The 27970-nt window shown below is 41.2% G+C and overlaps 1 protein-coding gene across 5 annotated transcripts; it reads right to left on the bottom strand.

The window, feature by feature from the left end:
• Positions 1 to 363: 363 nt before the first annotated feature.
• ptpn20 (protein tyrosine phosphatase non-receptor type 20) lies at positions 364 to 27917 on the bottom strand. Of its 5 annotated transcripts, XM_035992665.1 has the most exons (49): positions 27690 to 27872; positions 27247 to 27311; positions 24860 to 25007; positions 24500 to 24663; positions 23359 to 23424; positions 23081 to 23260; positions 22849 to 22924; positions 22255 to 22335; positions 22010 to 22085; positions 21187 to 21340; positions 20858 to 20929; positions 20473 to 20647; positions 20000 to 20135; positions 19762 to 19900; positions 19500 to 19652; positions 19147 to 19332; positions 18886 to 19048; positions 18508 to 18775; positions 18331 to 18410; positions 17700 to 17777; positions 17471 to 17578; positions 17222 to 17338; positions 16860 to 17068; positions 16544 to 16645; positions 16227 to 16320; positions 15556 to 15641; positions 14871 to 15042; positions 14203 to 14414; positions 13102 to 13200; positions 12481 to 13013; positions 12350 to 12385; positions 11357 to 11999; positions 10385 to 10555; positions 10099 to 10273; positions 9794 to 10004; positions 9656 to 9693; positions 9297 to 9383; positions 8582 to 8643; positions 7996 to 8157; positions 7666 to 7915; positions 7292 to 7395; positions 7054 to 7136; positions 6526 to 6662; positions 6261 to 6409; positions 5094 to 5184; positions 3349 to 3683; positions 3026 to 3241; positions 2614 to 2676; positions 364 to 2521 (listed from the first exon to the last, which is right to left on the bottom strand). In XM_035992665.1, the coding sequence occupies exons 1-49, from the start codon at positions 27697 to 27699 to the stop codon at positions 2411 to 2413; spliced, it is 7326 nt and encodes a 2441-aa protein (XP_035848558.1). In that variant the 5' UTR covers positions 27700 to 27872; the 3' UTR covers positions 364 to 2410. The 5 variants fall into 5 exon arrangements, 4 of the variants coding, with proteins under 4 accessions (XP_035848558.1, XP_035848560.1, XP_035848559.1 ...); XM_035992667.1 differs by lacking the exon at positions 27247 to 27311 and having other exon boundaries at positions 27690 to 27917; XM_035992666.1 differs by lacking the exon at positions 12350 to 12385.
• Between the last annotated feature and the right edge of the window lie 53 nt (positions 27918 to 27970).

Below are 27970 nucleotides of genomic sequence, written 5' to 3'. Positions count from 1 at the left end.
AGATAGTGCCCAAGGGCAGTGAGAATAGACAGAGAGAGAAGGTGAGGGAGTAAATCTGCAGCCATGGCTTCCCCCAGAATCAGGTTTATGTGTGTGGAGCGTGCAGTGTGTTTCCAGTGTTTCCATGCTGTCACAAAGACCCCTGTGAGACCAGCTTATTTACCCTGCAGTAAAACCCGAGAGGGAGTATACCCTGCAGTAAAAGCGAAGAGGGGGCTCAGTGGAATTAGATTTACGGCCGCCTCCGACTTTCTGTTCTGTGTGTGCCGTCAGGGAAAACCCACTCTGCTGCTCCTGTTCCGTTGTTCAAGTTGAGTTATGTTGCATTCAGAAGGGGGTACAGTGTGTTGTATAACATGCAAACAAGTTTCACAATAGTTTTTAATTAAAGAGAGAGGTATTACATTGTTCTCAGTTATTGGTTATATAGTGGCTGGTACAGTGACAAGAGATTAATTTAGCATAATTAAGCAGTTGTGCAATTAAGGGTTATTCAATTTCACAATGCTATTGCATAAGCACTTGCTTTGATTGTACAAGATGCATTTCCACAGATGAATGCAAAATGTGCTTTTTTTTGTTCTGAAGATCTGAGGGAGAAAACATATCAACAGGATTTTAGAGAGAACATGAACTTGCACATAACAGAGAGTAACCTATCGCTGGAGACCAACCGACCAGCATTGATGAAAAGATGTTGCATACACAGTACAGAGGCTGATGGCTCTGCGTAGCCATCCACATGGCAAAAGTAGAGTAATGCATGTGTCTTACCAACATGTTCCAAACTGTTTGAAAGATGTTATCGGGTAAGAAGTTCACATTCTGATCACCCCTCCTTGTGGAGAGTATTGCTTTGTTACATTCCACATTTTGATCATGTTCAATTCATTCAGCCAAACTCCAGGCTCAGACATCTGTACTTTAAGAGTCTGCATGCAATAAGAGAGCTGGTGTGTGTGTGTGTGTGTGTGTGTGTGTGTGTGTGTGTGTGTGTGTGTGTGTGTGTGTGTGTGTATGATAGCAGCTAAAAGAAGTTGCATACAGCAGTTACATCCAAAGTTCGAGGTTCAAACCAGCAGCTATAAATCATCTTTGATCTGTGACTCGGAGATGCAGCTATATTGCTATGTACACATCGTATACAGCTGAAGTGGCAAAATGGAAAGTTTGTAAACCTCATATTTTTTGCATTTTTGGCTGAGTTTGTATTAAAATAGCTATGGAATACAGATAAAGGATGTTGTTACATAACAAATTACACCTTAATGCCTAGCAACTAACTATTTAAATGTCAATTTAAATCAGTTTTGTACATTCTACAAACGCCTTGTTCAAATTTTAGTAAAACAGTGAATTGAAAATGTATGAATTCATCCAAACATTTGTTATGTTGAATCATTCTTTATCTGTATCAGGATGTGCAAGTTGTGATTATGTGTAGTAAGACTTTCATTGTTATAAATTCGGCCCACAAACAAAAAAATTGACAGGCGGTGTGCAAACTTCACATTGTTTCTAAGTTACATTTGAACTAAAAGGTGAGATGTAATCCTCCTCTGGTTTGGATCAATCAAACATTCACCTCAGACCACAAACAGACTGAAAGCTACACATTCAATCTACAGTAACCACCACTGGGTGCTCTCAAATCAGTTTCATGCTCTCTGTTCCCGACCGCTTGTGACAAGTGGCTCGGGGTCAATGTGGAGCAAGCGGTGTGAGTCATTCCAAGGCACTTGATTCTTTTCATTTCCAGAGATGATGAACTGAAAAATCAATAGTGTTCTTTTGCTAATGCCCTTTTCTCCAGGGTACAAATGCACTTAATGAAATGATGACACAATGCCTAATGAAATGCTACTCATCAAGGTTACAAACAGATTGGTATGATGATCTTATGATGATCTTATGTTCACTTGTGCACTTTGCTAATGACGTTAGAAACATTACTGCCAGATAAAAGATGTGAATGTTACCAGATTCTAAATCCCATGCAATATGACTGTTGCAAATGAATGCAATTTGCAAATTAAAGGACATGGAGAAAATAAATGAGATACATTCAAATAGTGACACACATTTAAAAAAAAAAAAAAATGCTAAAGACAGAAGGCAAATCACTAAGCCTGAAAAGGCAAAACAACCTCAGTGATCTAAATTAAATTGACATAATCACAGCACCGTGAGCACATACAAGAACAAAAACATTAAAGTTAAAGTCATTGTAACTAAACAATAGGCCTCCTCAACATAAAGTATCAAAACAGAAAAGTTCAGGTTTCCTATTATAGCTAACTAAAATAACTACAGCCGAAGAAAAAGGTATAACCAGTATTATGATAGACTGCACATGGTTACTCATACACAGTCTGTGCTTTACAGGTCGGTGAACTGGAGGTGGAAACATTCAAACTACTTTGTGGTCTCGGGGACTTTCCGGTTGCCATTGGTTGCCATGAAGTTGTAAAATGCCCTGTAAGACCTCCAACCAGACTTTGTAGCAGAATAAGTACTGTTCCTGAAATGAAAGAGACAAAGGAGAAGTCTAGCTCTTGGAAACAGTTTTTTTAAAGCTGAACTTTGAACTATAACCCCTCTGTTGGTACTCACTTTAGTTTGAATCATCCCATGCCGCTGATATCTCATCTCCTTTACGATGTTGCTTACGTTAATCTGAGAGACAAGACAGAGACAAAAGGATGTTAGGCACAACTACAGCATGTTTTTGAACTAGTCTATGACGGTAGTTTATTTCTAACAAGGCTATGCTACGTGAGGCTGTGCTTAGGCACAGTGGCGCTTTGAGCTACATGCTAACAACAGCAAGGTCACAATGACTCCTGCTGGAGGAAAATACAGAGGATTACCAAAGTCAGTAGGATCTATCATCTAAGGACCATTATTTGTGAGACATTTCAGTCTGGACCAAAGTAGTGGACATGCCGATCGACATGCCACTACCATGGCTAAAAAATGTTATGGTAAACCAATTAGTAAACCTAATAAAATGGCTTCCACTCACAGGCAAATCGTTCTGAATGAGGCAGAGGAGAACGTCAGTGCAAATGAGAACTCCTGTGCGTCCGATGCCAGCGCTGCAGTGCACAGTGACTGGTCCCATATGGTGCACTGCCCTCAGGTAGCGGATGAAGCGAACCAGCTGCTCGGAACTTTTCGGCACTCCGTGGTCAGGCCAGTGTGTGAACTTCAGGTGACGGACAAAATGTGTCTCACCGGTCTGGAATAACAAGAAGTTAAGAACCAAGCAGAATTTTGAAGTTTAGAGTAAACCATAATATTCATGGCATTAGACAGGCAGACAGGTATTCCTCACAAATCTTTTACCTCTGTCTCCACCATGCGGATGACCTTGATGTGGAAGTACTCCAGGTACTGATGGTTCTCCAGGTGAAGCTGGTACCTGCCGGATTCCAGAGGCACGCCCAGCTTCTCTGGCCAGTACTTGTGACATTTGATCCTTCCCCGTTCTACTTCTTGGGTCATCATGGCAATGACATCAGATTTGTTTTCCCAGATCATCTGCCAGAAGGCCGGAACTGTGGAAGGCAGAGGGCCCTGACAGGAAATGTAGAAGAACTCTTCATCGCCGACTTGCATGCGGATGTAGCTGGCGTTGATGTAGTCCTGGTTGTCTCCAATGGCAACACGGGTTTCATCATCTATGCGGGGAAAGAGAAAGAGGAAAAAACACATTAAACTGTGTTTGTGTGTGTGTGTGTGTGTGTGTGTGTGTGTGTGTGTGTGTGTGTGTATGTATGTATGTATGTGTGTGTGTGTGTGTGTGTGTGTGTGTGTTCTTTTGAGTGTGAGCATGCATCACTGCATGAATTCATAACATTTAAACAAACTAATTACACCTCCAGCAGCATCCTCCCACAAACAGATCAGACATTCCTTCCAGTTGGTTTTCTTGATGTTTGATAAATCCATTCATTTTTTGATCACAAACAACAAACACTGCTACCTTGTTGTTTTGCCAAAAGCACGCAATCTAAGTGTACAGTAAATAAAGCCAAGTAAACAGCTCTGAGGTCTGGAGTCGGGCGCAACAAACCAGCGCTGTGAAGAGGTTTGTTGATGATGAGAGAGGTGATAGACTGAAGGCAGGAATGTTTTTGGGTTGGTCCCCCACCTCCTGCTTGTGAGGTCAAAAAAGCCACAGACTGGAAACCAGGCTTTCTATAGAAAATAGTTAAAGGCTATAAGCAATGGATCGGATCAGGAAATAACATGCCCTTTTTATCTGGACCTTTTGCACAAACAGCAGTTGTAACAGGCTGTAAGCAACAATACGTTTGGTAAGGTGTGGTGGTATTCCACTGGGGGTCACTATGCTTTTTATCACGCTCATTCATTTCAACTTTGATCCTTTCAGTCCAACACACTGAGGGCTGGAGAAGTAAACACTTCTGTGTGTTTGTGTGCATTTGAGTGTGTCTCCAGCTTTTATACCTTCTTCAATATTAACAGTGTTGAGCACAAGTATTACACCCCAGGGTACACACACACACACACACACACACACACACACACACACACACACACACACACACACACACACACACACACACACACACACACACACATTTGTGGAGTTTTTATGTTTCATCTTGTCTCACTGTATTTACCTCCTGAAATTCATATTAATTATACAGTTTATAATATAATTTTATCCAGATGTTGCTTTATTTATTAAAAATATAAATCCCAGCTAATTACAAGGGGCAACAAATGATATTTTTTTCATCATCACATACTTGGCTAATTGGTGGGATGGGAGATTATAAGTGCTGCTCAAGTGAATTATTGATACTAAAGTAGGAAATGATTTGTTGCGCAGACAAGTGTTGTAAACAAACATCTCCACTCCCTTCAGTAAAGACCTTACAGAAAAATGTGCAAACAAACTAGCTATCCTATAAATGCCAAGTCTGTGAGTATCCAGCTTTTACAAGCTTGAGCTCACCAAAAAAATAAATAAAGTGCAGGGGTTTGAACAAATGGAGAAAGTAAGTGTAGATTCTGTCAGAAGAAAGTAAAAGTTAACAGAAGTCGTCTTTCAGACTTACAGGGTAGGATGTCTCTGTAGCGGTTCTTATCTCTGTTCTCAGGGGCTTTTCCCACCAGACAGTTGTCAGAGGGCTTCAGATGTTCCAGAGTCTGAATGAACAACATGAGCACAATGTGAAACACTTAAAAAAAAGTGCAGCTGGATCACAGTATGTCTGTCTGTAAAAATAGTCTAAAACTGCAATGTTTTAATAATGACGTGTCAGAGTATGTCTCTGTGTGTGTGTGTGTGTGTGTGTGTGTGTGTGTGCGCGTGTGTGTGTGTGTGTGTGTGTGTGTGTGTCTGCACGTCCTTTTTTTTGTGCTGATTTCTCTCAGTGTGTCACAGTGAGGTACTTATTATAATAACCTCCTACTGTATGTATAGCTCTTATGGCAGGTTCAATGTGGGAAAAGGTTACATTTATTTATTTATTTGACAGGGACAGTGCACAGCTCCTTAGCAGTACCAGAGTTAGCCATAAGCTAATTTTCATATGTAGTCCCTGGGCAGGAAACAGAGAAATACATCTCTGTCAGAAGGAAAACCTAACACTGGAGTATAAAAAGGCTAACACAACAGTAAAAGACAACAATCCAATTTCACATTATTAAAACTCCACCACCACCACAACAACAACAACAATACAAAACACAACAATAAAACACCACTCCGACAATAAAAACCACAACATGAAGACAACACTACAACAACAATACAATTTGACAGCATTAAAACCACAACAATAGTACCAACAATAAAATCACAACATTAAGACACCACTACAACAGAACTACACAACATTAAGATTAGCTGTTTGGGTTTATGCTTGATGGGAACATGATTGGGTTGATTTCAGCCATGATTTCATCTTGAATTTAAAACCAACAAAACAGTTCCATTCTCTGATCTTGCTTGATACGTTGTGGCTCTAACGGAGAAGACTGATCCGCCAATCTCAGTAGATCTGTGCTGTACTGCACAGTCACCTCTGTTGGTCATCCTAGTTCTCCTCCCATTGTCTGAGCGCAGTGATACAAACTCATTTAATGGAGGAGCGGCATGACACGCATTAATTGGTCAATGTGTAATTTAACCCTTTGTTAAGGCAATATTACAAAGAATAAATTACACAGATCGGTAAATACCATGTACATGAACTATTTTGTCCATAAAACATACACACCATGAACTCTTTGACCAGTTCCTGCTGGTCCAGCTGATGCTGCAGAATCTGGATGAGAGCTTTGACCCTGGAGCCTGAATACTGGCTGGTTGTAGCGGGGATAATGAGAGCTAAACTGGCCAGTTCCTCCTCTGATACTATGGGTGGGCCTGAGGAAACAAAACAGGAAAAGAGAAGGACACGGGTTGCTGGTACTGTATGGCTCAGCATAGATACAATTTTCACTCTGACACAGCACAGTAGAGAGGAGCAGAGCAATAGACACCTGTTTGTGCTGAGGTCATTTCCCGACCAGTGGCATCAAATACATCATCATCTTCTTCTTCGCTGCTCCAGCCGTCTGACTGGGTTTTCCGGATGTCTTTGCAGGACCGGTCCAAAAGTTTGGTCACAATTTGTTTCCTGGGGGAGTCAGGGGGCAGGGGTGAGACCAGACCATTTTACTCTTCGGTAGGAGGGGAGGAAATCATGCAAGGCTGTGCTTCCTTTCCCTGCGACTTTTCCACCTAAAATACAGTATAGACAAGAGGCTAAAATAGCTTTATACTTCTGCCATACTTCTTGTTTTTAGGCTACAGAAAAGAGTACTACAAACTTCCTAACTGCTATTTTTGTTTCATTGGGGCTCACAGCCCATAAGCAACAGCATTTTTTTTGTATTGCTCTCTGTTGCCTCATGGTGGCTTACAGTGGAACTCCAGCAGACCAAAACAGAAGAAGAAGCAGGATGAGGAGGTGGAGAAGGGGAGGAAATAAGTAGATAAAATAGGAGAGTAGTTTGTGAAGTTACTACCTTTCAGAAGCTCCATGCAACATGTCAGTGACATTGAGGGATGGGCAGCAAGCTTGATGAGAAGGGGTGCTGTTACAGCTCTCCTGTTCCACACACAGGCAGCCAGAGGAGGCAACAGACAGAAGGTGCAATATGTTAGTAGTAGATGTTGGTAAAGAGGTAAGGAGGGGTGTGATTTACGTTAAATAGAAGTTGACATCATTATTACTACACACACTATAGTCCATGTGCTTGTTACCTGTATAATTTCGGTGTCATCTGTTATGACAGTCAGTCGGCGTGGTGGAGGAGGTGGTGAGGTAACAAACACTCCAGCTTCATTGACTAGAGGGTCTGAAATCACCTCTGAGACAATGATAGTAGGACACAATGAATTTAGTTAGGGCTGTTTCTAAGTCCAAGTCTTCAAAGGCAAATTGCAAGTCAAGGTGCTGTCTTATTCATGTTTTGTGATTTTACCAATTACATTTGTTTTAATTTGAATTCTTATGTCAAAACTTTAGGCAGTAAAATCTCAAGTCAAGATTAGCAGCACACACAGCTCTTTATTTCAGCATTATTTCCTTTCTAAAAATGAATGATAAAAGGAGGAGGAGTTGTCAGAGATCATACCAGGGAGGCGCTCAACTGGCCTTTTCAGCATGACGTCAGGAGAGGAACAGGTATCAGGGCTGGACACAGGAGCCGGCTGCTCGGCTAAAATAGCTTCAGTGTGAGCAGACATGTTGGGTGGTGTAGGTGACTCGGAGTAGGTCAGGGGCAGGATGTCTCTGCAGATGGTGAGCTGTACAGCGCCTTCAGCTCTACGCAGGATATCCACCACCTTACTGTGGGTCAGCCCAGACACGATCACACCGTTCACCTAGAATACACACAGTGAGGATGAGGGTCTCCCCATTATAAATAAATATAATGTAGTTTGGGTGTATTATGGGTTGTTACCTCTAATAGAATATCTCCCACTCTCAGCCGGCCGTCCTGCTCAGCTACTCCACCAGAGCAGATTTCCTTCACTCTGAGCATGCTGCCATTGGTTCCCCCAATCAAAGCAAAGCCAAAGCCTCCTCCTTCTGGTTTTGTGAACTCCACTTGCATGATGCAACTCTAAAGGGACCAGAGGTGAAAAGGAGGAGAAAGAAAACAAGAAATCGGAGGAGTCAGTTTCGTCCAGTGTATTTACAGGAGCACATTATGTTGGCAGAAAAATGCCATTCTGTTGTTAATACATCAATCAGGTGTAAAGAAAGCCTGACACACACACACACACACACACACACACACACACACACACACACACACACACACACACACACACACACACACACACACACACACAGTGACCCCCGCCAGCAGAGTGTGCATTCACAGATTGACACACAGTAGACTCATGTTACAGTTTGTGTTTAAACACTTAAAAATATGTGCACTGCAAAAAGAACAGATAGAGCTGGCAAGAGGCGACAAAAATGAAGGAGTACATCAGAAAGAATGAGCTTTTGGACAAAGATAAATATGTTCAGAAACTTACATCCTGTTCTTGTGTGAGAGAGCGACATCTGAAATTTCCAGGAGTCCCATACAAGGTTTCAGCTGAAAAAAATGAGAAGACAGACAAAACAATGTATTCAATTAATATTGATCAAGCCATTAAAAGCGATGTAGAAGCTAAATAAGGGAAAAGGTCTGGAGTTTGGCCCGAAGCAAACAATGGAACTTCCCTTCTGTACCAATTTCCATCCATGCGACCATTTACAGCCAATGAAATTTCCGTAACAGACACACAGAAAAAAAACAGCACACACCAACCGGCCATCAAGTGTTGATGGGTACGTCTCTTCTATGACAGATGAACAAGGCTAGTCTTTTCAGACTGACCCTCTCCACTGCCCCTTACCGATGCATGCACCGTCACCAGGCAACTGAGCTACCTGCCCTGTAGACCACTGACTGTATGGCACTGTATGTGTGTGCGCGTGTGCGCGTTTGTGTGATGGCTACAGCCCTGCAGTTCAATACACCAGTGGAGGGCCTGAAGCTTGCTAATTATTAATCCTGCTGTGAGAGCCAAGGATCTGTCTGTCAGCATTCAGATCACACACACACACACACACACGCAAAGAGAACTATCTTTCAGCACCGAGCTCCGGCTTCACACAGACAAAAGAGCAACAAGCAAAAGAGTGAAAGAGAACCAGTTATGGTGCTGAAAGAACATGTGAGAGTTCAATGGAGAAAAAACTCACCATCTTCAGTAGGAGAGTCTTTCTCTGGAGAAACAGGCTCTTCAAAACGGGCAAAGAACTTCTTTTCTTTTTTCCAGTCAAACAGACCTACAAAAGAAAACTTGTATAGAAATGCACTACCACAGATTGCACAAGGAAACAATTATTTTGAACTACTGGTGCTAAATCTTGCACTACTGGTGTCTTCCCAGAACTGAGAATGCTTTCTGGTAATGATTTAACTTTTTTTCATTGTTCAGTTGAGCACAAACATATCTGGTTTCTAGGCAATCCATCAGTGCATATAACAAGCAAACTACGTGTTCTTGGGTTAACTCAATCAGGTGAAACCATCCCATAAATCTTTCAGAAGCCCTTACCATTCCACTTAGCTTTGGGGTTCACTGGCTGGTCTTCTCTGTGACAGAAACAAAAAGTAGTGTCAGTCATTCAAGAAACAAAATCAAATCTACTTCAGTGTCAGTATCGGTATCTCTCGGGCTTTTGAAGGCACATACCTGAGGATTTTAAGCTTGACTTTACGAGGGGCGATCTCACAGGCTTTGACTGCATCCTCCAGGGTCATTCCCAGGGTACACCTGCCACAGATGTAGAGGATCTTGTCACTGGGTTGGACGGTGCCCTCCTCGCTGGCTGGGGAGCCTGGCACCACCTGCAGACAGTAGATGCCCTGCCATTTGCTGCCAATGCCTCCTGTCAGCTTTATACCTGGAGAAGGCACACATATATAGTAGATACAACTAAATGATACTGATGATGTGTGTCTGTGTCTTCAAAATGTGTGAAAATATGCAGTTCCCACCCAGCTGTCCTGAAGGTGTCTTGTAGAGAACTATATCAGGCAGGCTGTCACAGGACGGTGGGGCCACCAGGTTGGACACAGCCCTCCCCAGGGTCATACTCAGTCTTCTCGGAGATGACCTGAGAATCGTCATGGCAACATCATCTCCCACATTGGTAACATCATGTCCATTTACCTAGAAACAAATGACAACGTGTCAACTTGATCAGCACATACTCTGAATAAAATAATCAAAATAATGTTTTTAAATGTGCATAAATGTACGGATAAGTGTGTTTGTGCATACTGTGACAAGCCTGTCTCCTGCCCTGAGTCGTCCATCTGCCTTGGCTGGGTTGTCCAGTATTTCCTGTATGTAGTAGCAGTTGTCCAGTTTGCTTCGAGTGATGGTGAACCCAAAGCTTCCATTCCTGGACTTGGTCAGAACCACTGTCAGCTCAAACTCTTTAACCAATCCCTGAGAGGTAAGAAACACTGATAATTTATCTTTTTATTAGCTACAGAAATTCTCCAAATAACTTGAACATCAAGGATTATTTTCATCACTTCATGTTTAAGCTTAAACTTCAACGCTTTGTTGACTTTGGTGAACCCTGTGGACAAAGCCCATGAGTTCCTTTTCCTCTAATCACAGATTTCTAACCATAACTTCACTGTAAATCTGTTATGCAGAAGAGAGAGAGTCTAAGATGACTAACTATGGTACAGCATATTTTATATAAAGAAAACAATTTACTGTATGTTATATTGTAGCCTGTATAGGTTTTCGTCTTGCATTTAACATAGCATACAAGTATAGGATATGATTAACCAGTAAGGTTTTGGTAAAGAAGATTTATTTGGAAACATTGTAAAACAGCTGAAGTCCTCTTTTTTAATGTAATGTAATGTCATTTTATTTAAATCGGGACAATGCACAATTAAACATTAACCTTGTATTAACAAGGAAAGATGCATTTATTATCATTTGTTAGTAGTATTGTTGCTTTATATTTGTTATTATATTGGAATCACAATTAAAATATTGCATGTAAATTATACATTGAAAATGTCCTGGTAAATGTTTTAAATAGACTAGTTGTCTACAGTATCTCTTTCTCTGTTCATTGTTGGTTTCAAGCCAAAAAAACAGCCAACTTTAATTACTGGTTTGTTATACCAAAGCTTGTATTCCCCAAACATTATGAAACAGTTTTCAAATGTGTTTTCTGCTGGCAAAGGTAAAGTGAGCCAAGAACACAAAAGATCCCAAACTTGCCTTCCTTCGACTCTCTTCCTCCTCCTCCTCATTCTCTTCATAATCATCATACTTGTATTCCCTTTCTTTCTTCTCTGCTTCTTCTCTCAGCTGTGTATGGCTCTGGGAAGGAGGGGGCAGCATTGTGGGGGACAGCGTCAGGGCAGGTGGACTGGCACAAGGAGGCACAGAAGGGACAACCTGAGCTGTAATGGGGGTCAATGGGGGATCAGGAGGCTGCGGTAGGGGCACAATAGGCTTAATGTTCTTGGAGATGGCTTTGTAGTGACATGGAAGAAGCCCCTGCTGGATCGGATGGTGCTTGGATTTTGGTGGCTGGGTTGTGAGCGGCTGGGATGGGTGAGCCAGGGAGCAAGTGGTCGTGGTGTCAGACGAGTGGCTGAGGGGCAAGCTGGTGGTAGTAGTGGGGATGTGAGGGTCGAGGCTTGGATTCTGAGAGCTAAAACTAGAGGAGCTGTTGGAGATTTGAGAGTGGAGGCCTGTGAGGTTGGTTGTTGGAGTGTGAGCGGTCAGACTGGAGGGAAGGCTGAGAAGAGGCTCCAGTGTGGAGCTGATGGTCAGGTACTCTTCATCTGCCATGATAGTCAGTCCATTTCCCATCAGGCAGTAGGTCACACTTCCATCTGCCTCCTCTCTGACTCCACTGCAGATAAACAGACAGAAATACTGTATATAACGTACATAACATAATACTTCACTCAAAACTTTCTAAGTTTCTATCCAGAAAATGTAGAATTTAAATGGTACCCATCTTCATCAATTCATAAAAGCTGTTTTTAATTTCTAAAATCATCATTTGATTTTAATTAATCGTTTGATTTCATTTTAATTAAAATAAAACGTCTAAAATGACATTGATGGCACACTACAAGCTTTAAACACAGCTCACTCCTTAGCTCACTCCTTGACTCTTGGTCAATGACTAGGCCATAGGTGGGAACGATTTTGCCAAGAATTATGCCAATATTCTAGTAAAAGAACATGCATTATTACTGTGCTCTGTGAAACGTTTTCATCTGGCACACCAGGCTACAAGAGAGGAATAATTGATACAAACATTTTTATTATAGGGTAATGTCCAAATACGTAACAGTTTTCATATGTGGCTGCTTTTGATACCTTACCTGGCATATACGTAGTTCGAAGCACTCTTAGGACAGTCATCCATAAGCATCACAGTTGAGCTTGTAGTCGTTGCAACATCTTCTTCCTCTTCGTCTTTCCCGTCCTTGATCTTTTTCCTATCTACTTCCTGTTGTTCCTCTAGTTTACCAGTGGTTGGTTGTGACTCTGGTGGAGCCAGGGGAGAGCCGCAGGCAGGTGAGGCAGGTGATGCTGGGGAGGTAGGTGAGGGTGGCGAGACTGGTGATGGAGGTGATATAGGTGAGGTGGGTGACGGGGGTGAGCGAGGAGGAGATGGGAGATTTTCGTTGGATTGCACTTCACCATCCAGACTCTCCTGGGTCTCCGGGAATGCTGGAGCTGCATGAGGATCCAAGCTTTTCTCTGCTGTGTTTAGCAGATCTTCCTCATGGGTGGATGACTGTTTTGGGGCAGATATTTTGAGATCATATTGAAACTTAAGGAACTGGCTGTAGTCCTCTCCTAGTCGGATGTCCAGAGACTGAGATCGAACCTCACGGAAGAATGCAGGACTCTACAGAGTCGGACATGAGGATGAGTATCACTGGGTCTTACTTAGCTGTTTTTTGTGTGTATATGTAATTGTGTGCATGTGAGCTCACCAGTGTGTTGTCATCTGCATCATACAGTACTGCAGGACCTGGTCGGCAGACCAGCAGATGAACTTCAGATGGAGCTCCACGTAGCAGGAGCAAAACCCTCTGAAACAACACCAAAAAACTGTGTGTTAGTGTGGGAATGTTTGGGTACAGCTTGAGATAGACTCAAAATGTGCAGATCTTTTAAATTGTTACACGTTGACTTGTGTAAGTGCACCTGTGTGAATGCCATTGTAACTTCTTGGCAGTACACAAAAGATTAAATGACACACTAAAGGCTATGACACAAACAGCTTGCTATTTTCAGTGGCATGAGATTAAAGGATTAGTGGACCAATGACGTGGCCGAAATCTTAAGAAAGACCAGGGCCACTATTGGCCCTCCTACACTCACCAGCCCATTCACAATTATTTATCCACAGACGAAATCACCCACTGTGCTGCCTAGGGCTAAAGATTTATTGCATTTGCAATAATATCGCAATATGTTAAAAGAAGATTTTTTAATCGCAGAGGCTGCAATTACACTCTGGTCCTGTGACACGCGAGAGTAAAGCAGTCTACAGAGAAAGCATCATCTTCTACCTCGACAGAACCTGACACTATAGAAAATGTAGTGTCAAAAAGGAACACTACGTCAGTTGTGTGGGACTATTTTGGGTTTAAAAAAGAAGATGCATCTGGTATTGTGCAAAAACTGCTTGCTAATGCTGCTATCTCACAGGGCAACACTACTAATCTGTATCAGCACTGACATGTAAAAAAATAACCGCATATTAAATCGCAACCGCAATATTGGTTAAAACAAATCACAATTAGATTATTTTCCAAAATCGTTCAGCCCTAGTGCTGCCATTAGTGAACAATGCTTTAGGCTGTAGTCTGCACCTTATAAACCAGTCTATTATTTAACATTTTTTAACCACATTGTGTACCCACTTTTTTTAAGTCCCTATTTCAATTTTGGAAAAAAGATTAAACAAAACTGCATCCACAACAAAAACACATATATGCAATTAGCAAGCTCTATTTATGAATGTGGACCTCTGCTGGCTTTATTTTTAGGATAGGATTAATAATTATTTTAAATACCCTAAACCCAACCTGGTAAGAAAGGTCCTTGACAGGCTCTTTGTTGACAGACAGAATGATGTCTCCCTCTCGCAGCAGGCCACTCTCTAGCGCTGGTTGACCCGGGAACAGACGTTTGATACGAACCACGCTGCCACTGTCTGGACCCGAGTGCAGCTGCGAAATGTTAAAGCTGAAGCCGAGGCCAGACAAACTCTTCTTCAGCACCACTTCATGTGTGTTTTCTAGGAATGAGAGGAGACGGAGGGGAATCTTGGAGCATTCATGTGTGTTGTGTAATCTTTAATCTGTAATGTGGGCTGAGATTTGGTACATTGTGATCCCCTAACACATCTTCCCATTTATTTTTCTCCAATGACAAAATATGAACAAGCAGACTATCCCTTTTTCACATATTGTCTCACATTGCCTTCAGAAGGAAAGCTTTGCAGAGATGAGGAACTGTCCCTTTAACTAAGCTCAGGCAGTGAACAGGCAGCTTCAAGGTTTCAGTGCATGCTGTCTCGGGGGACTAAGGGAGCGTCAGCCCTGGATGACTCTGACAGCAACCACAATGTAGCTGTCAGATGACTCACAGTCACCTTTGGGCCATGTGTGCAAGTGTGTGTGCGCCTGACACTGTCTATCTTTTCTTTTTTTCTCCTATGTGAGAGTATGTGCCCCTTCCTCTCGCCTCTCACCATCAGTCACAAAGCTGTAGTCCTTGGCTCGACCACTCAAGGTCGTTTCCATGGAGACTTCAGTCCTTAGGTGCTGTGTATGTGACGAACTTTGGGCCAAGGGGGGGCAGGGTGAGTCAAGTCTGGGCTCCAAGATCACTGTGGGTTCCCTTTCCAACAGCAGGTTCACCACCTATGGGGAACAGATTCACATTCAAGCGCTTTATATGTTCTGCAGTTCATACTTCAACATGCACCTGCAAGTACAGAAAATAATGTACAGTATTACCAGCTACTGTGCTTTTTTTCTGTGCATATTTATAATAATCATCTTTGAAAAAAGCTGCTCTAGATTACTGCAGATAAGGTTGAAGGGTCGTAAGGGTCCAACAAGTGCAACTAAAATGGGTTCATGATGTTAGGGAAGGATTGTGATGATCGTCGAAGAAAATCAACATTGACTGAGAATAGAAAAGGGGTAACATTGACACTGGACACGAACATATGCTGTTTACATGTAAAATTAAAAAAAAATTCTGGAGAGGGCAGTCACATTGTACTGTTATTAATGAAATCATATCAGAAAAAGAGAAATTATGTCTATGTATAATTGTACTTTACTGCATGTGCATGTTTGCATGTGTGTGTGTGTGTGTGTGTGTGTGTGTGTGTGTGTGTGTGTGTGTGTGCGTGTGTGTGTGTATACCTCCCCAGTCCTCTTCAGGCACTCGACAGCTTGGTGGTGAGTCACGCCCCTCATGTTGGACCCATCAACCTCCAGCAGTCTGTCACCTGTCATATGCACAAACACAAATCTCAACATCAATACAGTACATAAACGGTTTGTGCTTGTATGTGTGTGTGTGTGTGTGTGTGTGTGTGTGTGTGTGTGTGTGTGTGTGTATGTGTGTGTGTGTGTGTGTGTGTGTGTGTGTGTGTGTGTGTCTGTGTGTGTGTGTGTGTGTGTGTGTGTGTGTGTGTGAGTGTATGGGGTTGATGGGCATGTCAACAAATCTAAAAGTCGTTCCTGCTCACTGAAGCATGAACCAAGCAGATGCAGACACAGCGCAGTGACCTTAATGTTACACTTATATTCATAAAGGTTTTAGCTGGCATATATTTCACAATGTTTTCATGATATCGTTTGATAATGATACAAAGGGAATTGGAGATGTCATTCACGATAACACAACACGCTCAAAGAAAAAATTCACAGATGAGAAATGCAAATAAATGACATGAATGGCTTTTGCTACTATTTCCCCTACTAAATCACAAGTTAAGTGAACATCCCGCACAAAATCAAGCCTTTACAGAACCTTTCATGTTTTTGGCAGCCACCTGATCACATATCGAAATGATAAATGAAAAGATTACCGATCTGAATGCGCCCGTCCTGCTCTGCAGCACCTCCAAGCACCAAACTTTTGATGTAAATACCTCCATATCGCACATTGGTGTTTTGTCCTCCCTTTTGGCAAAAGGGAGAAGTAATTAGTCAATGTCTAAAATAATGCTAGAAACAAACACTGACTCAGCGTAAATGGATCCAAGTTAATGTGCATCATAGCTTGTTATCTATAAAGGATTTGTTGCAGGACTCTTGTAGTAGTTTTAGCTATGTGTACCTAATAAACTGGCAGCTGAGTGTATACGGTAAATGCTGTATAATAAAAAGAAAACAATTCACTCACAGCAACACTGATGCCAAGACTACCACTTTTTTTCTTCAGCTCCACCATAAACTGCTCCCCAGCTTTCAAACTTAAGATAGACGGGGACCTAGAAGACATATCCTGATAAAGAGAAGCAAAAAGGTAAACAGAAAACATTTGTTTTAGATTGAGAGAGGAATAAATGAAGAAATTACAGAAGTGTGTTTTCAGGACACTCAGAGTTTTATCACATTATTCAGAGCACTTAATCCATTTAACAATTAGCACCGGGTTAAACTCTTGACCCCATGCTGACAAATTTGCTTCCATGGAAACAAAGTCACTCATCTCTAACCTGGGCATCATGGATTCGCACAACAGGAATGTGAAGCCTCCTGCTCTGTTTTTGGGTTGCCATGTTGGACAGAGTGATGGCCTCCTCCAGTTCCTCCACGACAGGACGGTACTCTGTGCCACTCAGTGTGGTCTGTGACCCAAAGCTTCTCTCCAATGCCAAACCGAGAGTACTTTGACTTAAGGAACTCATTCTGTCCTTCAGATAGTCTGATAGGAAAACAAGCAGGTGGGATAAAGGATGTCAGTACACATATAGGTTATATCAAGTGTCACTACTGTACAATGTTTTATGAATATTCCAAAACTGTATGAACTTCTCAGACTGTGCATGCAGAGAAGAAAGCATTGATCAGATCTTACATTTAGGCTGGGACACAATAAGCTCCACCTCGTCAGGGCTGCTCTGTAAGATGGCAGCAGCATCACTAAATGTCACTCCTTCCAAACTAGTCTTGTTTAGGGAGATAAGACGTCCACCTGGAAAAATCAACTGATCATTACAAAATCCTTGTTATAGGTTGTCACATGCAGCCCAATGTTATTCCTAGTGATGTTAAGTTGTAAGCCACAAATCTATGTTTCCAAGTTCCCTTTATTGGTGCTTCATACCGGGTTTGATTCGTCCATCTTTGTCCGCGGGCCCATCAGGCACAATGGAAGCAATGAAGATCCCAAGGTCAAGTTTACCTGTATTGTCCTCGCCCACTATCACAAAGCCTGAAACAGGACCAGAGAGGAAGTGAGGACAAAAGTCTCCTGTTAAACAATACGTGGTACTCTGCTGTCTGCTCATTCATTTTACATCAAGTTCACTGCTAAGTTGCCTTAATAAACTCACCAAAGCCCAGTTTGGGATCTTTCTTCAGGGACACACAGACTATCTCTCTCTCTGGTGGGGTCCTGGTTGGTGTATCAACTGCAAGTCACATGTTTTAAACAGGCCACTGTAATGTGCTTATATATTTATATATTTATACCTGATTATTGTGTTCAAGGTCACATAAAAAACAGACAAACACATTCACACCTATGGGTATTTGTGGAATAAGACCCAAACACATTATTACTTCTTAACAGTGTTAACCACTGAGACACCTACATATAATCATATAGACAGGTGACAAATGAAAGAAAAAGCCTCCATAAATGGGAAGAGAAACAAAACAAATGCAGATGCAGAGTATGAAAATGTTAATCATATGTTAGGGCCTTCACAGTCAAGAGCTCAACCCAACTAAACACCTATGGGAGATTGTTGAGCAACATGTTAGACAATGCTCTCTACCACAACCATCAAAACCAGTAGAGGTCAATGATTTCTATGCCTAGGAGGATTAAAGCTGCCCAAGAGGCTCATGGTGGCCATACACCTTACTAAAGATGTGGCCATACACCTTACTAAAGATGCCTAATGTTGATTTTCCTTTAACCTGTCTGTGTGGGTTTAACAAAAAAATAGACATTTTCACCTCGTATTGAAGAAGAGGCTTCAGAGTCCTGCTTCTGTAGCGAGACACTGGACATCATTCTGGGAATCGACTCTGGAGTGCTACAACACGTGCACAGTTGCATTACAAAGCTTTGTGATGTTCACAGAGACAATATTTCTATAAGAAGAATATTATTTGTTATTATCATAAGGCTACCTCCAACACTGTCGCTCTTTCATGTCTCTGAGGTCTCCTGTTTCAGTGAGCTCCTTGTTCAGCTCTCTGCTCATCTCCCTCCTCATCTCCCTCTGCTGGCGCAGCCTCGCCTCCAGCTTGGCAGTCAGGTTGTCACAGGACTTGGAGAGGGAGTCTGGTTGACCAGATGTCAAACCTATATGGTGCAACATGCCCTCTGAGCAGGACATCCGCTTTAGGTCCAAGTTACGACACCGGTAGACAGACATGTACTTATCCATGTTTTCATCTAGAGAAACAGAGGAGTTATTTATTCTTTGTAATTCTTGGCTATAATATGCATCGGTATAGTCAAAGTCAAAAACAATTCATTCTACACAATCAGTCAAATTTACTCACCTGGTATCATGGTGTGGTTAAGTTGACGGGACATCATCTCGCTATGGAACTTGTGCTGTGCTGAGCAGAGGTTCAGAAGGTACTGTGCTATTTTTGAGCTTTCTGTTATAAAACTGTGCTTTTTCCCACTGGGCCCACCACACTCTATAATGAGTTTACGACGCTGAAAGACAGACACAAGTCAACATACCTTCACTTTGAGCTTCGTAACAAAATGAGCTGTACAAAGTATTATCTTATATAGCAAAATCTCATTTTTACCCCAGTGGATATGGTGTCGGTTTCCCTCCAAAGGAAGCGTCTGATGACAGTCCGGAGGTGGTTCTTTATCTCGTACACAATGATTCCTTTGGCACAGACTCCCAAAACCAACTCTCCCACCACTGTTCTTTTCTCTCTCCCCACACGGTGGAACATAACCCCATACTCCGGCAACTGCTGGGCAATCTAAATGGTACATATTTTTTTTTACGTGCATTACATTTTAAATTATAGCCCTTTATTTAAACAATCCTTTAGACTTAAAGAAAAATAGTAGTAGTAAACAACTTATTCATTTAGAATCATGCAAGGTGAAATATGCGTGTGAGTGGATGCATTGGTAGTCTGAATACCTTTAGGTACTCTGTTTCTGCCTCTTCAGGCAGAAGCTGGGCATGACTAGCATGTAATCTTGGCAACTCTTCCTTGACATTGGGTAGGGCCAGCTTCTCGAGCATCCTCTTGGACACATAATGCTCTGGCTGATAGTAATTCTTACCATACAGCTAAAAAGACACACAAAAGAACAAAATGTGCAGCTGTAACACTGAAAGATGCTGAAAATGCTGGTATTTAAAGACATAAGGTGAACATTTTTCTTTTTATCTGCGGTACCTCTGGCATGTAATCCCCAAACTCAGCCTGCAGAGCAAGAGCAGCCAGAAACAAGCCTGTCTCCTCATTACAGTAAAGCCTGTCCTCCAAGAGATCCTTACGCAGCTGTAAGTAGTACTGGTGACGAGTCAGTCTGTGCCTAGGAGGCAGGACAAAAGATAAAGTAAAAGACTTTTAAACTATGTATTTCTATTAATGGGTTTTCTACATATCGGTAAAACGCCAATACTGTACTTACAAAATGAAGGACATATCATCAACAAAAAATTTGATTCGAAGAAACACCAAAAAGGAGAAAATCTGCCCTTTTTTCCAACTGTCAGGTGCAATTTTGGAGATTTTTGTTTCATGGTCCAAGAAGAAATATTCATCATCTGCAGAATGAAAGAGAAAGGCCTCTTTGACTTCATACTGAAACAACAAAACAGGCATAAAGATCTAATATATATAATAATATACAATATGATAATATATAATATGTACTAAATTCTTTTACTAAACTTTTTTTTAAGAAAAACAAATATCATCCTAAATATATATATATATATATATATATATATATATATATATATATATATATATATATATATATATATATATAGTGCAGTCACAAGTTGGACTATGGATATTTTGAATTTCTATTTGAAATGTTGCAATGTGATGCACAATCAGTGCAGTCCAGGTAGGTCCCACATAATATGTCACTCTTACCATCTATAAAGGCAAGACCAAAGTAGAAGTGTTCCACCAAGTTTGCGTGAGCCACCACCATGTCAAACACATCTCTTGCTTTGGACTTAGTGTCACAGCGAACCACCACGTACTGTCCGTTAGGCAGCACTACTGTCACTTCTCTCTGAGACGAACACGAACGGCCCTTTCTGGACTGTGGTGGACACGCACACAGACACACTTGGACATAAAAAAAACTGACAAACACACTCACATGCATGCACATAAATACTGTACATGCAAGTATGCAAACAGGCATTGTTCAGCATGCAAAGAAAAGACAAATTCAAATAGTGTGAAAAACCAGCAATTTACATCGATATTGAACAGAAGCAGAGGAGATAAAGAGAAATGATACATTTACCACAATAGATCCTGGAAGCTCGAGAACAATGTGTTGTTCGTCTTGCATTCTGACAAACTCAGGACCCAAAGCCTGACAAAACACACATTTATAATAAAATAAATAAATAATAAGCAACACATCTAACAACTTATCTACACGCTCTGCTGTCAGCTGAAATATACTATAAACTATACTGCACAGTTCACTCTCATTCTCGTTCAACTAAATACTGTATACCAAAGCTGCTTGTACAGATCCACAACATACACTTGTAGTTTATGGTCTACAAAAACATTTCCCTTGCATTTATGTAACTGAACAAACATTAAAAAAATGCATAATCTTACCTTAGCTTTCCTCTGGCTCAGGCTGAGCGAGGACTCGCTGAAGGTGATGGAAGGACTGTGAGATCTGCCCGATGTCTTGGGAGAGATGTCGTGTTGGGGGCTCCTACCAAGCCAACTGCAGTTGCTGTCCCTGTGACGGACCCCACGAGGGAGTCTGAGGGGAGAGAGAAGGATGGGGCAAGGACACATTGTGTAATAGTTGTGCAGACAAGTTGGAAAACTCAAACTCTGAGACAATGTCATGTCCCCTTAAAGTCACTACAGACAATGAAGGAGCTAAAAAGAGAAGCGGATGGATTTACTTATGTTGACATACACACACGCATTTGCACACGCAAATAGCTCTAATAGTTGAAGAATCTTTATCTAACTACACTATTAGTGGTGATCATGTGTATGTGTGCACAGTAGGCGATTTGGTTCTGTATTATAGATCCAAGATGAAACTGAGAGAAGGGCGGGACTCAGAGAAAAAGTCACAATTAAGAATCCGTTTGCTACTTCAGCACCACGGACAGCGCCATGGATTGATCGATACACAGCACAGTTACAGTTAGGCTACTGATATTTTCGAGCCATGATCGGGCCTATTGATTTGTAATTTGCACAAACCTCAATCAGATAAGGGATCAATGAGTCAGGCAGATTAGACTAACATATTCAACTAAACAACCGCTCTGCCCCTGCACTCTCTTTGCTAATAAGAGATGGAGAGGGGGGTGGCAGGTTAACAAGGGGCAGGCATTTTGGTCATTTTGCTAACATAGGGGATGGCATCCCCCCCTTATATGGTCTACTGTGTAAGCAAGCATATTGTACATACCGGTCTAAAGAAGATTGGTACAATGGTGTGGGAGAGCTCCTTGGTCTTTGTCTCCAAGGTCTCTGAGGTAAACTCCCTAGAAAACGAGACATAAAACGATCACTTGCATTGTCAAAACAGCCTCTGATGAAACACACAGTAAAGAAAACTTAGTGATTAAAATGTTGCATTTAATAAAGGATGACATCTGCACACCAGAGTTAGGGAATTTTGTTAAGTGGACACAAGACACTTGTTTTCAGTACCTGACTTTGAGTCAGAGTCCGTTGAGTATCTTCTCCCTTCACCACTGCCTTCGCTGAAGTCTGAAAGTGGCCCTCTCTTTCCTGTCAACCAGGTAAGAGATGAAAGATGACAGCAATTTTTGATTCCTGTCCGTCACTGTGCTCCCAGGAGACACTGAGATGTTTTCACAGAACTGAGGCGGAGGATTTAGCCTGCAAGCATCCACACTCTGTATCTGATTATTGGCTCTCCCAGGAGCCTTATCCTGGGCTTGCTTTAGGGTTAAGATTTTAATCCTGTTGACCTGTATGCCGTCTTGAATTAAAGGAGCAATGACTCAAACTAAATTCTGCAAATATGTAAGGTCAAACTTCAAATTGATTTATGATGTTAAAAGAATATAAGCAATAAGGCATACTACTTACTGATGTACAGTTAAGTAATCAAAGATCTGCTTCTTTGTCAAAAACCCTTATTCAAGAAAATTCCCTGTATCATGCTTATGTTCAGTAAGATTTCATCTCCGCTTTCTCCTCTTTTACGTGATGCTTTGGATGTTACTTGTACAACTGGTTTAATAAAACTCAGGTTTGTAAGGACCATAACATGCTCACCATGAAGTCTCTCTCTGATCATCTGACTCCTGCCACTCAAAGGGATGTGACTGTCTGGCAGAGAGCCATGGTCCACCTGGAGGTAAAGAAATCGCCTACTATTCACAATAATTTTAATTTTTTTGTCATTATGCAGATTGTGCTTTTAAATTCTGGCACATACACAATGGCCTTCAAAGAAGCTGAAATGCTTACAGACAGGAACATACTGTAGGTAGATAACTAGACTCACTGATTCGTGAAAAACCTCCTCCACCAGCTGTCTGATGACTTGGGCGGGTGGCGGCAGGATGGTGGCTTTATGCTGAAATTCGCAGCCTTCCAGGATGGAGATAAGATTCACCCTCCGGTGGGCCAGGTCCTCACACATGCTGAGCAGGAGGCTGTTTAGATGGTCACTCAATTGGACTGGCTGAGAGGAATGACAGTGGAAAGTAATTATAATACTTGAGGTTTGGGACTATGATGGGACTACATTAAAAACGACAGCTTTGTATGAAGGGCTCCTACCTGATTTTGAGGTAGGTGAAAATCAACTGACCAGTAGAGAGTCATACCCAGTGAATACACCTGCATCTGTGCAACAAAATGAATTGGTTAATAAAAAATACAGGTTGGATTATTTACCATTACCAACTAGCTCTAAAGTAAACTTTTACATACATGTATTTGTGGTTAATGTATGTATGTTTTTTATTTTGCACTGCCAGGGGACTGCAGATATAAATTAGCCTGTGGCTAACTCTGGTACAATGCATCAAATGGTAACATTTATGTTTAAAATTGTACATGGTCCCTAATAAATAAATAAAAAAATAAAATAAAAAAATGATGCTTCGTGATGTTTTTTTTAGATAATACTTTATATTCAACCCTTGCACTATGATTAAAATCCTAAAATGAGCTGCAATCATTATCATTATCATTACATATGAACATAAATGATATATGTGGGATTTTAGATTTAAAGTGCAGGACTATGTTGACACACAACATATTGTGGTCAAGCAGGAGAACTATAAGTTAAATATTATCCAACAAATTGAGAGGGAATTTATATAATAGACCAGGCAGGGACATAATGATCAAATTATGATGAAAAAAATAGTTTAATAATGTGTCTTTTAACTTATTCTTCTCTTAAATAGTTTACATAGGGTGTCTGAAAAGCTATAGACGAAGAATAATCATGATTTAAAAATGCCTGTTTGAACAGACTACCCAGTAAATGGTCCGTCTGTTAAGTAAAAGGCAACAGTGGTTAAGATTTCTATAAATAGCTAATAAGATAGCACATGTTGTTTTCTATTATGCAGGGGTAACATTTCCTGCAGCTTTAACACATAAAATGCTAACATATCTATGAGTTATATGAATAAGACATATTGTGATTAAGAATATGAGAGGCAGATTACTTGAAGGTGTGTGTGAAACAAGCGCACACATGTACACATGTGCACATCTACCCAAAGTTCATAAATTAGGGCTTTGAAGAGCAGAATACAGAGCAGCGGTTCATTTGCTCAGCCACTAGATGGAGTGCTTACACCTCAGTCGTCCTTCAACATCCTGAGATTTTACACTCCAAGGAAAAACAACGAGCAGAGTTTAAAGTTACTATTAGGACAAGTATGAGGATGAATGCACTGACCCTCTCTATGGCAGGTTTGGTTGAGCTGGCACGGCCCTGCAGCATCTCTGGAGCAGTGAAGGTGGATACCTCATCTGATAGGCCACAATTCTTAAATGCTAATGTACCAGTGGCTGACAGCAGCAAGGAGGTGGGGCTTATGATATTATACATATTGTTCTGACCTGCAAAGAAAGTAGGAAGCCCATAACATATATGATGCTGCTAATACAGTTCTACTGTAAAGTCAGAGTGAAACTGAAATACTGCAAGTTATATTCAAATGGTTATGTTACATTACATTGCAAAAACACAATGGAATGGTCATAGCATTGAAGTATGTGCGACGACAATGAGAGGTGGTGATCTAAAATGCTTTACCCTTATAAGAGACATCCACTAAAGACTCTGCAGTGGCCAGCAGCAGGGACCAGACTTCCTCCTCCTGCAGAGGTCCCCCTCGTGCCTCCAGTACTTCAGCTAATGTGACAAATGTGCTGCTCATCCTGCACACATTCCAAGTACGCACCTGAGGATGTACGTATATAGAGTACACATACATACATATAAAACACACACATGTAGAAACCCAACACATCACATGTGAGAGCTTTTGCTACAGGTCATATTTCATATTTTTTTTGGCTTTGGCTTTGTTTACAAATCAAACATCTACAGCTGAATGTTTTATATGTCTTTCGACACTCAATTGAAAAACAACATCAATGGAAACTCTGTATTAGGCCAGCTGGTTATCAACTTAATTCTTCTCCAATCACCTATACTACACATCTTTACTTCATCTTTAGGCCACAACTCTGTGTGAGGGTATTGCTGTTGTTGTTTAATCCTGTCAACAGTACTTTGTCTTCAGAGACAGTTATGATAGATAGTTCTGAGAAAAAGACAGTTCTTTGCTCTGGACCCTAATCATGTTATCTAACTTCATTAGTCTCACTACCTCTCGCTCTCTCTGTCCCTCCCATTTCCTAATAGGCTTTCTTCTGACCAAAGGGAGCTGTGCTTCTGGGACCAAAGCAACTGTGTCATGATCCTGTGTTAGTTTGATGTCACATACTGGGTTGGTATTACCACAACTATTTACAGCTGAGAATATGGAGGAAAAAACAAACCTGACCTATCAGACAGGGGATGCTCTGCGTCAGTTATGTAACATGTATAACACAACACATTAGTTTGACAATATATATTTTGGTCTTTCTTTGCTTTTCAGTCTGATTTATTAAGGTAAATGTAATCTATATTAAAACACATTAGATGAGGTAGATACATTCAAATTGAACCGATCACACACTAAAAGATCAATGCATTCTCCAATTTTCTAAAAGATTGCATGTTGTTGTAAATCTGGACATATCAAAACACTCAATTAAGACTTGACTTGAAATTGCCATCATTTTGGAAGATTACAGTAAAGGCTAACATGAACATTTTAATTAGTATCTGTCTCAAAGGGCAGAACTAATTGCAACTCATTGATGTTTAAAAAGTCAGCAAAAACTGACTCGCTGTTTTCCTCCAACTGCATTCTTTCAATTACAAAAAAAAAAGAACCAGGTTGTTCCTGATGTGTGGCCAAAGCTGTGAAACCCAACCATCGTGCTTTTTATTCCACCGGATCCATTTTTCTATTTGTCTGTTCCTGTAAATGTTTCAAAGCAGTAAAACAATAGGCTACTCACAGTCAACCATGTATATACATAGTGTACTGAACGAAGCAACATGCTTCCAATGATAAAAACTCAACCTAATTACTTTAGGCCTGATTATCCTGCCCTTAAACTGAATTTATCCTCGGATTGTGACACCAAGATTGTCAACTGAATATGAGGAAAGTCCAACAAGATTAAATGTGTAGCTACAAACAAAACAAAAAAACACAGATACAGTGAGGTTATAAGGTTTCCTAAAATGCACAAGGCCATTTAGTGATTACATCATTATATTGTTAAGAAATATAAAAAGTCCTACTGGATCGCTGCACGCTGGTTTGTTGTTATGATGTAGAAGGGATCGAAGAATAAAGTAGGAACCCTGCCAGGTGCACCCACCCATTCACTCTAGAGCAAAACTTTTGCAGCTGTACTCCCTCAAAGTGGTCGGTCTACAGGTGTAAAGCTACTGTTGTGAAGCCATACACTACAGCACACGTGTCAAACTCAAGGCCCACAGGCCAAATCCGGCCCCTTGCTAATTTTGATCCGGCCCCTATATTCATTTAGGTTCTGCACTACAGGGACCGACACAGAAACCTGGGTATTGGTTGCTAGTTATATAGACACTATTATCATGTGTTGCTGGATATCTGGGGGGGGGGGGCATAAAGGAACTGTGCTGTGCATATAACAACATGGCTTTTACCTACACATGTTAATCGGCTCTCCTGCCCTCGCTCACCATAACATCAAACTTTCACATCCTATTGCAGCACCTGCATTCCCTAAATCACAACCCTTAAAATTGATAATTAAGATGAAATATGTCTCATGCAATTGCAGGATGTTCTTTTGTTGTCTAGAACCAACTTTAGTTTAGTATCTAATAATCTGATACCATGTCCAGTTTACACTTCAGTTGCCACACCTTTTCTCTCCTGGATGTAAAAGCATCTGTATTCTCCTATCCAGCCAGGGTTTTAATGAACCAGTCAAGAACTAGTCTTGTTACCCTGTTACATACAAACCACCTTAGTGCTCATTAAGCAGACCACCACATGATGCAGACACAGATAGGAGGAGAAGCTTTACTCTATCCTTGGTAATTTGGGACAACATGCTTCTACAGGATCTAGGTCTCTTACAGCCTTTTCTCACTACAGTAGAGTGACAACATATTCCCACGTTCATGTACCATGACAAAGTGTAGTAGTATAGCTACTGTGCTCAGAGTGCAGTTGACGTAGCTTCATCATAAGCAGCCTCTTACAAACAACACATTTCACCAAGATGACTTTTGTCGTCACAGGCCTGAATATGAAGGCTATAGGCTACTATGCATTACTCTTAAAGGTAAATCTCATTACAGTCCTGTGAATGTCTAGCTATCGTTAGTGCCTTTACCTAATTTCATCTGAAAAATCTGAAGAAATGTAGGCTCTAAACATGAAGACACCCACCTCAATTAACCAAACTGTCAAACAGCCCTATAGAAAGGAGGACGATGATAAAGAATAGATCAGTGGAAACATTACCTGGTACCATATGTAACCTATGTCAGCGGTCTGATCCTTTGTATTATCTTCAGTGCTCCCACCACGGATCCAAAATAATCCTTGTGATCATCGCATTGCTGTTTTGACGTTCTCTTAGTAAAGGTTGCTCCGCTCCGGCAGGTAATTCATCAATGACATTATCTATACATGGTGCCCCATTCATTTGCTCTATTGCCACCAGCACCACGCTGACGATCTGAAACTTTTACTGTAATTGGGGCTATTCTTAGCTTCTCGCCTTTAAACACTTAATTGGATTA

The sequence above is a fragment of the Sander lucioperca genome, chromosome 15 (genome assembly GCF_008315115.2).
Source record: "Sander lucioperca isolate FBNREF2018 chromosome 15, SLUC_FBN_1.2, whole genome shotgun sequence".
NCBI classification, from domain to species: domain Eukaryota; kingdom Metazoa; phylum Chordata; class Actinopteri; order Perciformes; family Percidae; genus Sander; species Sander lucioperca.
This window is presented reverse-complemented; position numbering and strand designations above follow the sequence as displayed.

Coding starts and splice junctions, on each gene's coding strand:
- ptpn20 (XM_035992665.1), bottom strand. Junction 17,778..18,330: donor AGCCTCTTCTTCAATACGAG/GTGAAAATGTCT, acceptor TGTGACTTGCAG/TTGATACACCAACCAGGACC. Junction 7,396..7,665: donor GCCAGTTGAGCGCCTCCCTG/GTATGATCTCTG, acceptor TTGTCTCAGAGG/TGATTTCAGACCCTCTAGTC.